The sequence below is a fragment of the Lacerta agilis genome, chromosome 10 (assembly GCF_009819535.1).
Source record: "Lacerta agilis isolate rLacAgi1 chromosome 10, rLacAgi1.pri, whole genome shotgun sequence".
NCBI lineage: Eukaryota > Metazoa > Chordata > Lepidosauria > Squamata > Lacertidae > Lacerta > Lacerta agilis.
In genome coordinates this window covers 52377737-52390142 of record NC_046321.1, presented here as the reverse complement: position 1 = coordinate 52390142, position 12406 = coordinate 52377737, and the positions used below count along the sequence as shown (strand labels likewise).

The window sequence follows — 12406 nt, the reverse complement described above, 5'->3', positions numbered from 1 at the left end:
GGCAATTAATTACTTTTACTGTTCACTCAGTTAAAAACAAAAAAAGCAACAGTAAACTGATTTTTTTTTCTTTTGCAAATGGGACAGTAGATGTAGTCAAAATGCTCCAGTTACTATGAAGGATAAATTCACTAGTAGATTCTAGGACAACTCATGCACGTCTTCATTTCACAGCTTGCACCCCACCAGGACAGTAGCTCATTGCTTTTTTATATGTACATAGTTATAATTCTGTTCATGTTTCATTGTTTTTAATGGTTTATATGTCCCCCCTCTATATGTTGTGATTCTTGGTTGTTGTTTTTTAATCCTATAAGTCGCCTCGAGTCCCATAAGGGGAAAAGGCGGGGGTAAAACCAAATGAATAATAATAATAATTTTACCACAAAAACCTGGCGCTAGGTTCTGGCCACTCCCCCACCTCCGCAAAAAAAAAAAAAACAGCAACTCCGATGTACCATTTGTACGCCCAGGGGCGTTTAGTACTTTAACAAGAAATTCGCCATTTCAACAGGAGGCAAAACAACAACAACAACCCCACCCCTCCTCGAAGATGGACTGCGCCACCCGTCCAACCGTCCCTCGTGCTCTTCTGGGCGTTTCAACTTTCCCGCTTTCACAGGCGGTTGGCGTCCTCACCCTGCGTTCCCGTCCTTCTGCGCCTGCGCGTTAGGGGGCGGCGGCGGCGGCGTGGGGATTTGAAAAACAGAAATCTCCATTATTTTTAACTGCGCGGTCGCCGTCGAGTGAGAGGAGTTTGGCGGCGGTGGAGGGATGGCTAGCGGCGCTCTCTCCCTCGCGGTGCCAGCCGGAGAAGAGAGCAGCGACAGCGACGACGACGGCTGGGTCGTCGGCTCCGTCGAGGCGGCTCCTCAGAAGCACGTAAGGAAGGCCTGGGCCTGAGGCGCTTCCAGGAGGCACAATTTCCTACTCAAAAGGCCCTTTGGGGTCTTTTCCCTTGCGTCCCTCTTAAGAGTCATTTTATTATATTCAGGTGTTTTGTGACCTGAAGCTTTCGAGGCAGAGCCCTTTTCTTTTGCCCCCCCCCTTTTAATTCGCACAACAGCCCTGAGAGGTAGGTTGTGTGGAGAGTTTCACGGCCGAGGGCATATATTTTGAGTTCCCACAGTTTGCCATGCTGTTACTTTTTTTTGGGGGGGGGGGGCTCACAAGCAGTTGCAATTCCGAGTAGATAGGGCCAGGTGGGTATTACATTTTTTAAAAAAAATAGTCGTTTTATTGGATTTTCAAAATATAAGTAATAGAGCCTAGAACATGGGCGTCGCCCATTAAATCCCCCAAAAGTATTAAAAAGCAATAAAAACACTTAACAAGCTGAGGTTCTGTCCCCACCCACTCAGCAGAGACTTCCGGGTATGGGGCGCTGTATAAATAATACTAAAATAATAAAGCCTGCCCCGCCCCAACCAAAGTCTTTGTTTTTTAGTTTTACATATTAAAGGAAATGACCGCGTCCTATCCAAAAAACTTCTAAAATGTGACCTCCCACAACTTTTTGCCAACCCCCCCCCCCAAATCCTAGCTACGCCCATGGGGGAATCATAAAGCAAGAGATACAGAATACAGCTGTCGAGAAAAGTGGGGAAATGGGTGCCACAACACAACAGAGTGCCCTTTATATTTCTCATTTATTTGCTTCAGATGTGTTGAGTAATTCCATTTAATAAGCCTCCAAGATGTAGTGTGTTGCTCTTTGAAATTTGGAGTAGAGCCAGGTGTGCTTTACAAAAGAGAAAGAAAAAAAGTTATTTTTATTGGATTTTCAAATTAAAAGAATAGAGAAATCGTAAACCAAGAGTCACAGAATATAGTACAGTTGGCAAGAAAAGTGGGAATGGATGCTGTGACACAATTCAACAAGGTGGGTGCACTTTACATTTTTCAACATTTATTTGCTCCTGATGTGTCATGTAATTCCATTTAATAAGCCTCCAAGGTGGACTGTGAGAATAAAATGGTAGTAGTAGGGAGAATGTATTATATTGTAAACTGCCCTGTTATCCTCAGATGAAGGGCCGTATAGAAATTTAATATATATTGTGTGCAGCCTTGAACTTGTAGGGATAACTTTGGGGGAAAAGGTTGAATATAAGTGTAAAATAACTAAATATTTAATCACTAAACCAATGTAGTTATTTTCCTGTTTAGCAACTGGATGACATATTGCAGTCAAATGACAAAGATGAAGCATTGAAGAAAGCATTGCTGGCTGGAAACTTGCCTGCTGTTGAAGAGCTTTTAAATTCAGGTAAGATTAATGGATTGTCCGTTTTAATTTTTCTGTTTAAACTAGATTTTGAAAGGTTTTCTGAGAAGTTGCTTTTACTATAAGGTAAATCTTTATTCTTCACATAGATACGTAGAGGAATCTTATGAGCTCCTTTGAGCAAATGCAAGTTCTTGCAAATGTGCACTGGAGTTGCTCACCTTTCTTTTAACCAAGAGCAATTTCTTTTGAGTTCTGCTGCTTCTCATAGTCTCTTGACTTTTATTGGTAGCTTGTTGGCCATCATGGCAGGCTGCTGTCAAAAGCAGGAATGTGGAAACTTTTCACTGCACATGTAGCTCACCTGATGTTTTATGAATTGGAACTAGAACAGATTTCTTGACCAATAGCTGAATGTTACTGGATTTGCTGTTTACATTATGAAGGTTCCAGCTATGTTCATAATATAGCACTTTAGAAAATACTTTGAAAGCAAATGATTTGAAAAATCTAGACTTAGCTTTTTAACTAACAGAGATTTTGAAATCTGAAGTCCAGATATTATAGTGGGAATGGAAGCTGTAAAATGGGTGGAGAACGAGTCTAGCCTTCAGCTCACCAGGCCTCTTTATTTGAGCCATGAGGCCATTTTGGTCAAGCTATGCCCACCTGTCCATTATATATGATGTCAGGTGTGGAGCGGGTAAAGACTTGATTAAAGGTGGTTTGCAGGCACCTGGCAATCAAATTTTCAAATTGTGCAGGCAGAAAAGGGCCACCTGGGATCACTGTGGTGTCTGGTGATTGGCAGGTGGGCAATTCCACTCATCAATTCTGGCCCACATGTGTGGAATTGGATGATCTGGCCCGTTGACAGATTCAGTTCCCCACTCCTGGCCACAAAAATTAATTTTCAGCTATCAGGTTAAAATAACCTACCTTCAGGAAATACTTCCAAAAAAAAAAGTCATTTGACATTACTGAATGTGTTTCAAGTGCTGAGTGCTTTGTCTATGTGCCATGGGCATGCACATTAGTAAGCTACATGTGGCAATGGGTTTCCATTATGTGTGGTGAAATAGACATACCTGTTGATCTAGCGGGGTACATGACGTTTTCTGCATAAATGTGATAGTCATTGTGATAGCCAATTGGTGTTCCATCTCTGGGACACTACTTTATACAAACTAGAATAATGAGAAACTGTAGTAAAGATGGTTAGATAGATATGTAGAATTTCCAAAAATGTTATTACTGCTGCGCATATATTTAAATACATTTTCCAAAATGTCAGTTTCTTGCTTTCTCTTTCTCTCCTCCTCTGTCTTGAATAGGTTGCAGTCTATGCCTGCTTATCTGGGACTTATTTCTGAATAGATATGTATAGAACTGGGCTGTAAAAGTATCAAGTACTGATTTTACCAAGTTACTCAGTTTTTGAAGAAAATGCCCCACAAAAATTTTAAAAATACTGGGGCATGATTGCTGTTGATATGGCAATGTGAGTTTTATTTATTGTGAATCAAGATTACATTATAGAAATTAACACACCAGCAAATGCTGAGAAGTCTTCGTAATTCTGAATTGCTAATCACTGAATCCAGTAATTCAGGGGGATTGCAACATAAATTAGGAATGATGTATTGACCTGTTATCATACTTCCCAAGTGTCAAAAATGTTGAAATATTCTAAGATAAGAGTTTTTTTCATGGAACTTCATCTTAATCTCCTAAGGCATTACTTCACCTTTTCAACTTGAGAGCTTTCTATCCATAAAAATAGCAGCTTTCCTGTAAGTAATGACTTCTCAGCCAATAAATACTCTTAGTCCAAATAAGAGAAGATAAAGTGATTACGTAACTTTCTTCTCTTCTATGCTGACTTCAAGCTTTATTTGTGGACCATTTTCTTCATAGTGTCAAAGCCTAGCTAGTCAAACAAAAGATGCTGGTACATTTTGGAACACGACTATTATTTCTACTAGCTTGTAGAAATACCATGAAGAGAGCAAAGGTTCTCAATGAGCTCAGCAACTTTCTAGTGATTGTCCAGATGATTGTGAAATAGGACTGCATATGACTATGTGCAAGTGGCCTAGAGCACTAGTCCTCAACTAATGGGTCAGGACCCAGAACTGGGCCTTAGCCTGACCTAATGTGAATCATAGAAGCAGCACTGCCACCAAACAAATCCCCAAATGGGTTACAGGTGGGTCTCTGGTCTGAAAAAGCTTAAATTCTTCTGCTGTTGGTCCTCAGATCTTGTCAAAGAACAATGCCCGTTATTCCCAACTGGCTGAGCAACAATGATCAGGGTTGATGGGAATTGTAGTCTAACAACATCTGGGGACCAAAGGTTGAAGAAAACTGGTTTAGAATCACCTTGTATATCAAACTAGAAAAGTTGCTTCCATGATTTGTCTGTCTATCTATCTATCTATCTCTGTTGGTAGACTAATTAAAAAATAATTGCTTTCTACTAAGAGGGCCAATGGATGAGGAACAAAAGAGTTTTGCCTCTGCTGGTCTGCTTCATTTCTGTGCTAGCCATGGAGGCGGGCATATCGCTTCTTGCATGGTCATCCTGGAAACCAGGGAGGTTTGATGAGGAGAGACAGGGTCTGTCACCTGCTGCCCATCATGCTCACCTTCATGGAATTAGAATAGAGATACAAGGATGATCTAGAGAAAATAGCTATAGATCTCTGTACCTAAATCCCTTAGTAAAAGTGATTTAAATAAGATTATTTTTTGTTAAGTTGTATGTGGAGGATTCCACGTGGCTAAAGTGTTACTTTTGCTGGTTCTTGCGGGCAATTAGTATTTAACATTTATAAAGTATCTGTAATTTTCTAAGTGATTATAAATAAATAAATAAATAAATAAATAAGAGAGTGTCTGCTTCTAGTCACAGTGTAAATGCACAATACAAAAAGGAATGGGTGGAAGGAAGCTAGCATTGGAGCAGGTTCTTCTACATTAGCTGATTGGTGCGGCCAGAGTGATCTCCTCCTTACCATGGTAATCTTCTTAGGAGATAGGATGTGCTGCCCAAATCACCTGGCTGGTGGCAGAATCCAGACAATGTCTCAAATTCTATTGTGCCAGGCAATGTAATCTGATGAGTTGCTTTTTAATAACACCTTCAGAGATCTAGAATACTAAGTGCTGCCAGTAGTATAAAAATGTGACTTTGTTTTCATACTTGCAATAGCGGAGATGGGTAAGGTCAGATCCTGGGGGCACTCTTACCTGAGCTTTTGTCAGGTGTTCTTGCTGCCACAATTGCTCTGAGCAAAGGGTAGAGTTCTGAGACAGTGGAGTAGATAATGATGCATAACAGGGATGGGGAACCTGTAGCCCTCCAGTTGTTGTGCTCCAGGTCTCACCAACCCTAGCCAGCATTGCTAGTGGTCAGGGTTGAAGAGAGCTGTAGTCCAGCAAAATGTGAGAGAGGGCACATAAAGCCTTTTCCCCAACCTTCTTGATAATAGTAGTTGGAAAGGCAAAATATTGGGGCCAGATATTCTTCTGAGTACTTTCCTGCTCCAACAGGCATTTCAACCACCACCACTACTGCTGTTGATCTCTGCATACTGAATGGCTAAACCACTTGGTCTAGATAACTTTTGCTGAGCTCTGGAATTTGTATCTAAAGTCTTTGAAGAAAGTATGAGTCTCTATTTTATTAACTGTGTGTACTCTTGCATATATAAAATTGCAGGTGTAAGTGTGGATTCTACTTTTAAGTTTGGATGGACTCCTCTGATGTATGCTGCAAGTGTCTCAAATGTGGAACTCATGCATATCCTTCTGGACAGAGGTTCAAATGCAAGTTTTGATAAGGGTAAGCCTTAGTAAATCAGCTATTCTTACTTGCATTTGTTTTAGGACTTCAGGTATGCAGGTGGAAAGCCAGCAGGAGTGTGGGGGCTATCCAGTGTATTGTACATAATGTTACGTGTATGACTATCTGTCTGCTGGGGAGAAACTCTGGGAGTGTGCTCGGTAAAATGAGTGCCTCATTTTTTGTTCTTTTGAGACCAAAGGCAGAGAGGTTGGTGGATGAGGCCTTCAGAGACATGATAGTGATATCCCACTCCCAGGGTTGACACTTCCTCCACTGTCATGGAGAATGAGACTGGAAACCCAGTCAGATGAGCGGGGTACAAATAATAAAAATTGTATTATATTTCAGGAAAGGAGGGAATCTAGTTCCAATATGGGATGAGGGTGAAAAAGTTTGATTGCCCAAATGGGGAAGGGGCAGAAGTAGGCATTGAAAATGACAGCAGTTCAAGGAGTCTGGAGTGCTGTAAGTTAAAAACAAACACCAGAAATATTTGGAAAAAGACACAGTGTACTGTATAGGTTTTATATGCCAATACTAGAAGCCTCTGAACTGAGATGGGAAAGTTTGAGTGCTTGGTTGTAAAGGAGAGCATAGATACAGTAGGCACAATGGAAGCCTGGTGGAATGCAGAGAGCCAAAGGGACAGTGTTGTCTTTGGATAGAACCGTTTAATTATTAGCAATTGGCAGCTAAATATTAAATCCAAATATTAGTATAAAAATCATTATCACAATAATTACACTGGGGAACAATTTTTTTTCATTTTCTGTTGCATGAGATTTTTCAACTGTTGTTATGTTCTTTCAATGCTGATTTCATATCTGAAGTTGGTTTTGTTCTGTAAGCTCTAGTTTTTTTGCAATTCATGTTTTTCACTTTTCACCATAATCTTTGTTTTTCACAATGCAAGAATTCAATATTTTATTAAACACATAGCCGAAGTAGTACAATATGAGTATAAATGTAAGTGACTTATATAGCATTGAACATGACATGTATAGCACTGAAAATGACATGTATATCTATGTACAGTTGGAGGTATGCAAAAAAATGTATTCTCTTGGGATACAGAGTATCTACAAGCTGTTGTTATTCAGGTAACATAGTTTTAAATAAATATTAAATCTAGCAACCTGTAGTTAAGTTTAAATATGCATTTAAAGTTTACACTGTAAATTTCAAATTGAGACCAATAAGAAATTTCTCTTGAAATTTAAACAAATTTAATGTTATGAATTCTCCATTTACAATTAAATGCAGTTGGTGGTTTCTGTGTATTGTGCTTGTAACAAGCATTGGTCTTTGCACATTTTTTTTTACTGTGTCTGGTTATTGTGTTTTATTATAGGAATCATTGATTATTTGTATAATTTTCATTTAGATCAATATACAGTATTGATGGCTGCATGCACAGCACATACTTCAGAAGAGCAGATTTTAAAGTGTGTAGAACTGCTTCTCTCAAGAAATGCTAACCCTAATGCTGCTTGTAGGTAAGCAAACAACATTATCTCCAAATTTCTGACTTAATCATTTTTAATTGAACTTGTTCTGTCATGTTTACTACCAATAGATAACTTTTGAGTAGGTCTTTGGCCTTCACTTTCTGATATGTACTACCAATGTTTCTGTTTGCTTACAGTGCCTTATGTGGGTTCTGTTTTCTCCTAAACCTTTTGTCCTCTTCTGAAGTAGCCCTCCAAATGGTTTTGTAACATTTGTTAACCATTTGCATTGAGAAACTTGATGAAAGATTTGATCATGAACTTACAGTGGACGCTCGGGTTGTGAACACGATCCATACGGGAGGCGCGTTCGCAACCCGCAGCGCCGCATCTGTGCATGTGCGGGTCGCGATTTGGCGCTTCTGCGCATGCGCGAGTGCCGAAACCCAGAAGTAACGCATTCCATTACTTCCGGGTTCGGTGCAGTGCGCAACCCGAAATCGCGCAACCTGAAGCGACCGTAACCCAAGGTATGACTGTACTTTGTTGTATTGGCTAAACTTTGCTGTTGATCCAGTAAGCAAACTAATTTTTCAGCATGCTGTGTTTTGCTGTAGAAGAACAGGTGTGATTGAGGACTAGAAGCTCAATGCATTTTGAATGTTACATCCACTTACAATGTTAGTTGTGTGGAAGATATTTCTTTCAGAGCTGCTGCTTTTTAGTTTCTCAAATGCTATAAAATACTATCTTGTTCAATTTTCCACTCCTCTTGAAAACTAAACTATTTTCCTAAGCTAAATAGCTTTAACATTGGCAGTGACAATATCTTAGACCTGAAGAGTGAACATTTTCTATAACTGTTCTACAAAAGCAGAAATAGCCATCCAGATGTTGTACCACTGGACATGCTGGCTGATGGGGTTGGAGTCCAGCAACATCTGGAGAACCACCCCTGTTTTAAAGCCTTCCATGACTTATCACTGTATTTTTAAAAGAATCTTACATTTACTATATTAATTTCCACTAGTTTTCAGCCATCTTGGAGACTGTTGTCAGGCAGGATATAAATATTAGCATATTTGTTTGGTATGGAAATCTCCCATCTGTTCAGAGCTTATCTCTTGCTGGTCACAGCCAATTCGCTAGCCTTGCAAGCAAGTCCACTAACATTATGAGACTTCAAAATTGCACTAACCTTCCTGCCCACATGTACTGTCATTTGCAGTGAATCAGAAATGAGGAAGGTGGAAAGACAACTTGTTCACTTCCAATTTATAAATATTTCCCTGCCTACTTTCATGACGGTGATACCGCCTTATCACAGCTTACCAGGCAATTGACTAGTTCCTGGTGTTAACAAGCCCTCATTCACACTGACCCACATTGGTACTGTAGTTGATTATCTGTAACACTGTTTTATTATCTACCCACTGCTGAGGAGAACTTTACACAATCAGAAATCCAGGGGAGCAAGGGAATGGTAAAATTCTTCCTACTATGTGGATGGACGGTACAGGTGATCATGTGGTTATGTGCTTACTGTAGTAAACAGTTACCTTTTGTTAAATGCTCTTTGTTCGCCCCAATCCCCCAAACCATAGAGGCTTACTCTGTTGGCTGTTCAGTGGCTTCTATGCAGAGATAGATTTCTTTTGGGAAAAAGTACCCCAGCCCACTGAGAACTTTGATGCCCACCCATCACCACCTGGACTCCACACAATACTCATTGAACATATTTCCCTAATATTAGCATTGCCAGACCTCTCCAAGAACTCCTTTTTGTTGGTGGTAAGATTCTCTGTAAGCAGTAGGTTTGGTAACCAGTCATGGATGGTTTGGGTATCAAGGCCTAACTTGCCTTCCCTCCATTGTTGTCTCCTCTTTGAATTTGAGGAGCATGGACTCAGAGTCTCCGTCTTCATTTCCCCTGATAGAGCCTCAAGTAGTGGCTGTTTTACTTAGGGCATCTTTGGCATTGTAGATACTGTATTGATCCGAATAAATCCACACTTTTTCTCCAAATTCCGACCATGAAAAGTTAAAGTGTGGCTTAAATTTGTGACCTGACAAAAATTGACTTTTACGATATTGCTCCTGTCCCATCCACAGCTCCCCCAGCCTCCCCCAAAGCTGGGTAGGAAAGAACGTGGGGGAGGGGGAAGACTGCTGGCACCATGGCACGGTTTCCCTTCAGCCCGTGATGCTGCCAGGAATGCAGGGAAGCAGCCCCCGCCCACAGCTTCCCAGCCCTTCCCCCTTACGACTGGGTGTGAGGAGTGAGCTGAAAGCTGAAAGTGATTTATGGTTTCTGGATGCGGGGGTTTTACTGCTACGAACCCCTCACAACATCAAACTGGGAAAGGGAGGAAGCAGGGAAGGGGGAAGGTTCCCCCCCCCCGCCCAGTATGCAGCCAGGAGCGCAAGACAAACACGCATAGTCCTCCATCCTCTCCCCCAATGCCAGGAAGGGGGAAGGCCGCCGGCAATGCAGCGCATGCCCCCGCCAGAATGCAGTCGGGGTTGCGGGCAAACATCGCCAGGAGCGTGGGGAAGCGGTGCCCGCCCCACACGCAGTCCCTTGTCCTCCCCAGGTTGGGAAGGGGGAAAACCACCAGCAACGCGGCGCGGCTCCCCCTGCCCAGCATGCAGCCAGGAGCGTGGCAAGCGGCACCAGGAGTGTGGTGAAGTGACACCTGTCCTACCCGAGGGACATACTGTATCCATAGGATTTTCTTCTACATTCGCCATTTACGGGTTTGAGTGCCTGCGGAATTTTAAGGGAGCGTTTTTGGGTATTGTCTCCCCCCCCCCCCGAATTTTAAAGGGGCCGCTTATTTGTGGGTGTGGTTTATATTTGGGCCAATACAGTAGCTGTTTTCTGGCCTTAGCACCATTTCTCATTGCTCAGGTGCACCATCCAAGATGCATCTGGGGAGCCCCAAAGTGTGCTCCGCCCTTTCCAGCTTCACTCCCATGGCCAGAAAACGGGGGGGTGGGGGTGGGCTTCCTTCTCCTGGGAGCAGCTGAGCTGCCTGCAGCTGTACTCATGTCCCTGTAAGGAGCAGCAGGAGCAACTGTGCAGCAGGGACAAGCTCCTGCAACCTTGTTTCCAACCCAGCAGCAGCAACCCCTCCATTCCTTCAATTTGTAACAAAGCGCAATACAGTGGTACCTCTGGTTAAGAACTTAATTCATTCTGGGGGTCCGTTCTTAACCTGAAACTATTCTTAACCTGAAGCACCACTTTAGCTAAATGGGACTCCTGCTGCTGCTGCGCCGCCGGAGCCCAATTTCTGTTCTTATCCTGAAGCAAAGTTCTTAACCTGAAGTGTTATTTCTGGGTTAGCGGAGTATGTAACCTGAAGCTTATGTAACCTGAGGTACCACTGTACCTGCAAAGCACAATAAAATGAGGTGTGCCTGTATTTGACTATCAAGAGAAATCCAGCACAAACATTGAGAAATGTAAATTCTCTCTAATCCAGTAATTTAAATACAAAAATGAAAGTTTAGTTTGATATTTGAGGCAAAAGTTGTCTGCAAGCTGTTACTGAATACGTTGGTTTTAAAAAATAATCATAACTTGAATCAAATATGCAAGTACTCTGTATTTTCAGTGCAGATTTCAAGCAAATGAGTAATGGGGACAGTGCATGATGCATTAGTCCAAGCATGCCTTTTTGTTGTTGTTGATAGCTTGGTTAATGTTTGAGATTTTTATCCAGTTACTTAACACATTAAAATTTAACAGAATATATTTATTGTTGCTGATAGTATCATGCCAACACTACTGTGTTATTTCAGTGGCCTTGGTTTTATTATCATATGATAGTTAACTTTGTCTAATGACACATCTAACTACATGAATATGGCCTGGGAAAAGTGTTGCATTTATCTTTTAGGTAATAAATCCTACTATCAATGACACCAAAGCAGAGATACAGAACAGTTATCATAGTATAGGTCTTTAATCTGCTCCCTAGAAGAAAAATATCAGCCATAAGTTTGAAGGGTTTAAACAATACTACATTTAATCATGGTTACCTTTTTAGAGTTCCTTATTCATGAGACGTAACCTCTGGAATCAATTTAATACATAAATTCTTAAATCCATTCGATGTACGTAAATGTCATGTGGGAGAGAATTCTAACGTGTTCTCCCTCCCTCTTGAACTTGAGTCAACCCATATTACTCAAATGAGTCAACCCCCCTTTTAGAGGGTAACTAATTGCAGAATAAAAATGCTTTTCAGACAGATTCTGCAAGGATTCTCACTGGCTAATGCCACACCCTGATTGGGCCCCCAATATTGTTTTCTTAATGCTTAACTTAGATGCCCATCAGACTCTCAGCCTTCATAAAGCTACATTACAGCACCTGATAGGAGCCCTCCTCTATACAGTATAGTACTTTGAGTCAGAATGAATTCACAGAGAATGAGCAGAGCACAGCACATATCGTGAGTGGCAGTACTATAAAACAATGGCTATTGATATCAATGAAACTTGGTACATTATTTGCAGGGATCTCTTGTGCCATCTTAGTTCTTTTGAGTTCACAAAGGAAACATTTCTTTTTGTGTAGTTTCCATTGCTTTCTTGATAATGCTGAATTCTTTTATCACTGGAGCTGAGCCACTAACACTTAACTGTTGGAACCTTTGGGCTTAGTATTGAACTTGAAAAAGTGTTAAACCTCTTGGGTTATAGGTTACAAGTTCTCCAAAAAGGGAGCTCCCTTTCTTCTTCGCTTTCAGATTGTGCATCTACTTCACAAGCAAAAGCAATTCAAAGGGAAAAGGGAGACAGACAGACAAACTACAAAGTATGTGGTATAGTGATATTTGGCTTGTTGTCTTGATTGAGCCTAAAAGAAAT

At 41.2% G+C, this 12406-nt stretch overlaps 1 protein-coding gene across 2 annotated transcripts in view; it reads left to right on the top strand.

The window, feature by feature from the left end:
* The first annotated feature begins 765 nt into the window (after positions 1-765).
* The window catches only part of ASZ1 (ankyrin repeat, SAM and basic leucine zipper domain containing 1), a 33170-nt gene continuing 21529 nt past the window's right edge, over positions 766-12406 (top strand). The window contains exons 1-4 of one of the 2 annotated variants that reach the window (XM_033162925.1): positions 766-882; positions 2170-2269; positions 5952-6074; positions 7462-7573. In XM_033162925.1, the coding sequence (XP_033018816.1) occupies positions 775-882; positions 2170-2269; positions 5952-6074; positions 7462-7573 (443 nt within the window). In that variant the 5' untranslated portion in view covers positions 766-774. Of the gene's footprint in view, positions 883-1818; positions 1883-2169; positions 2270-5951; positions 6075-7461; positions 7574-12406 lie in introns of those variants that run through there. The other variant, XM_033162926.1, reaches the window with a different exon arrangement.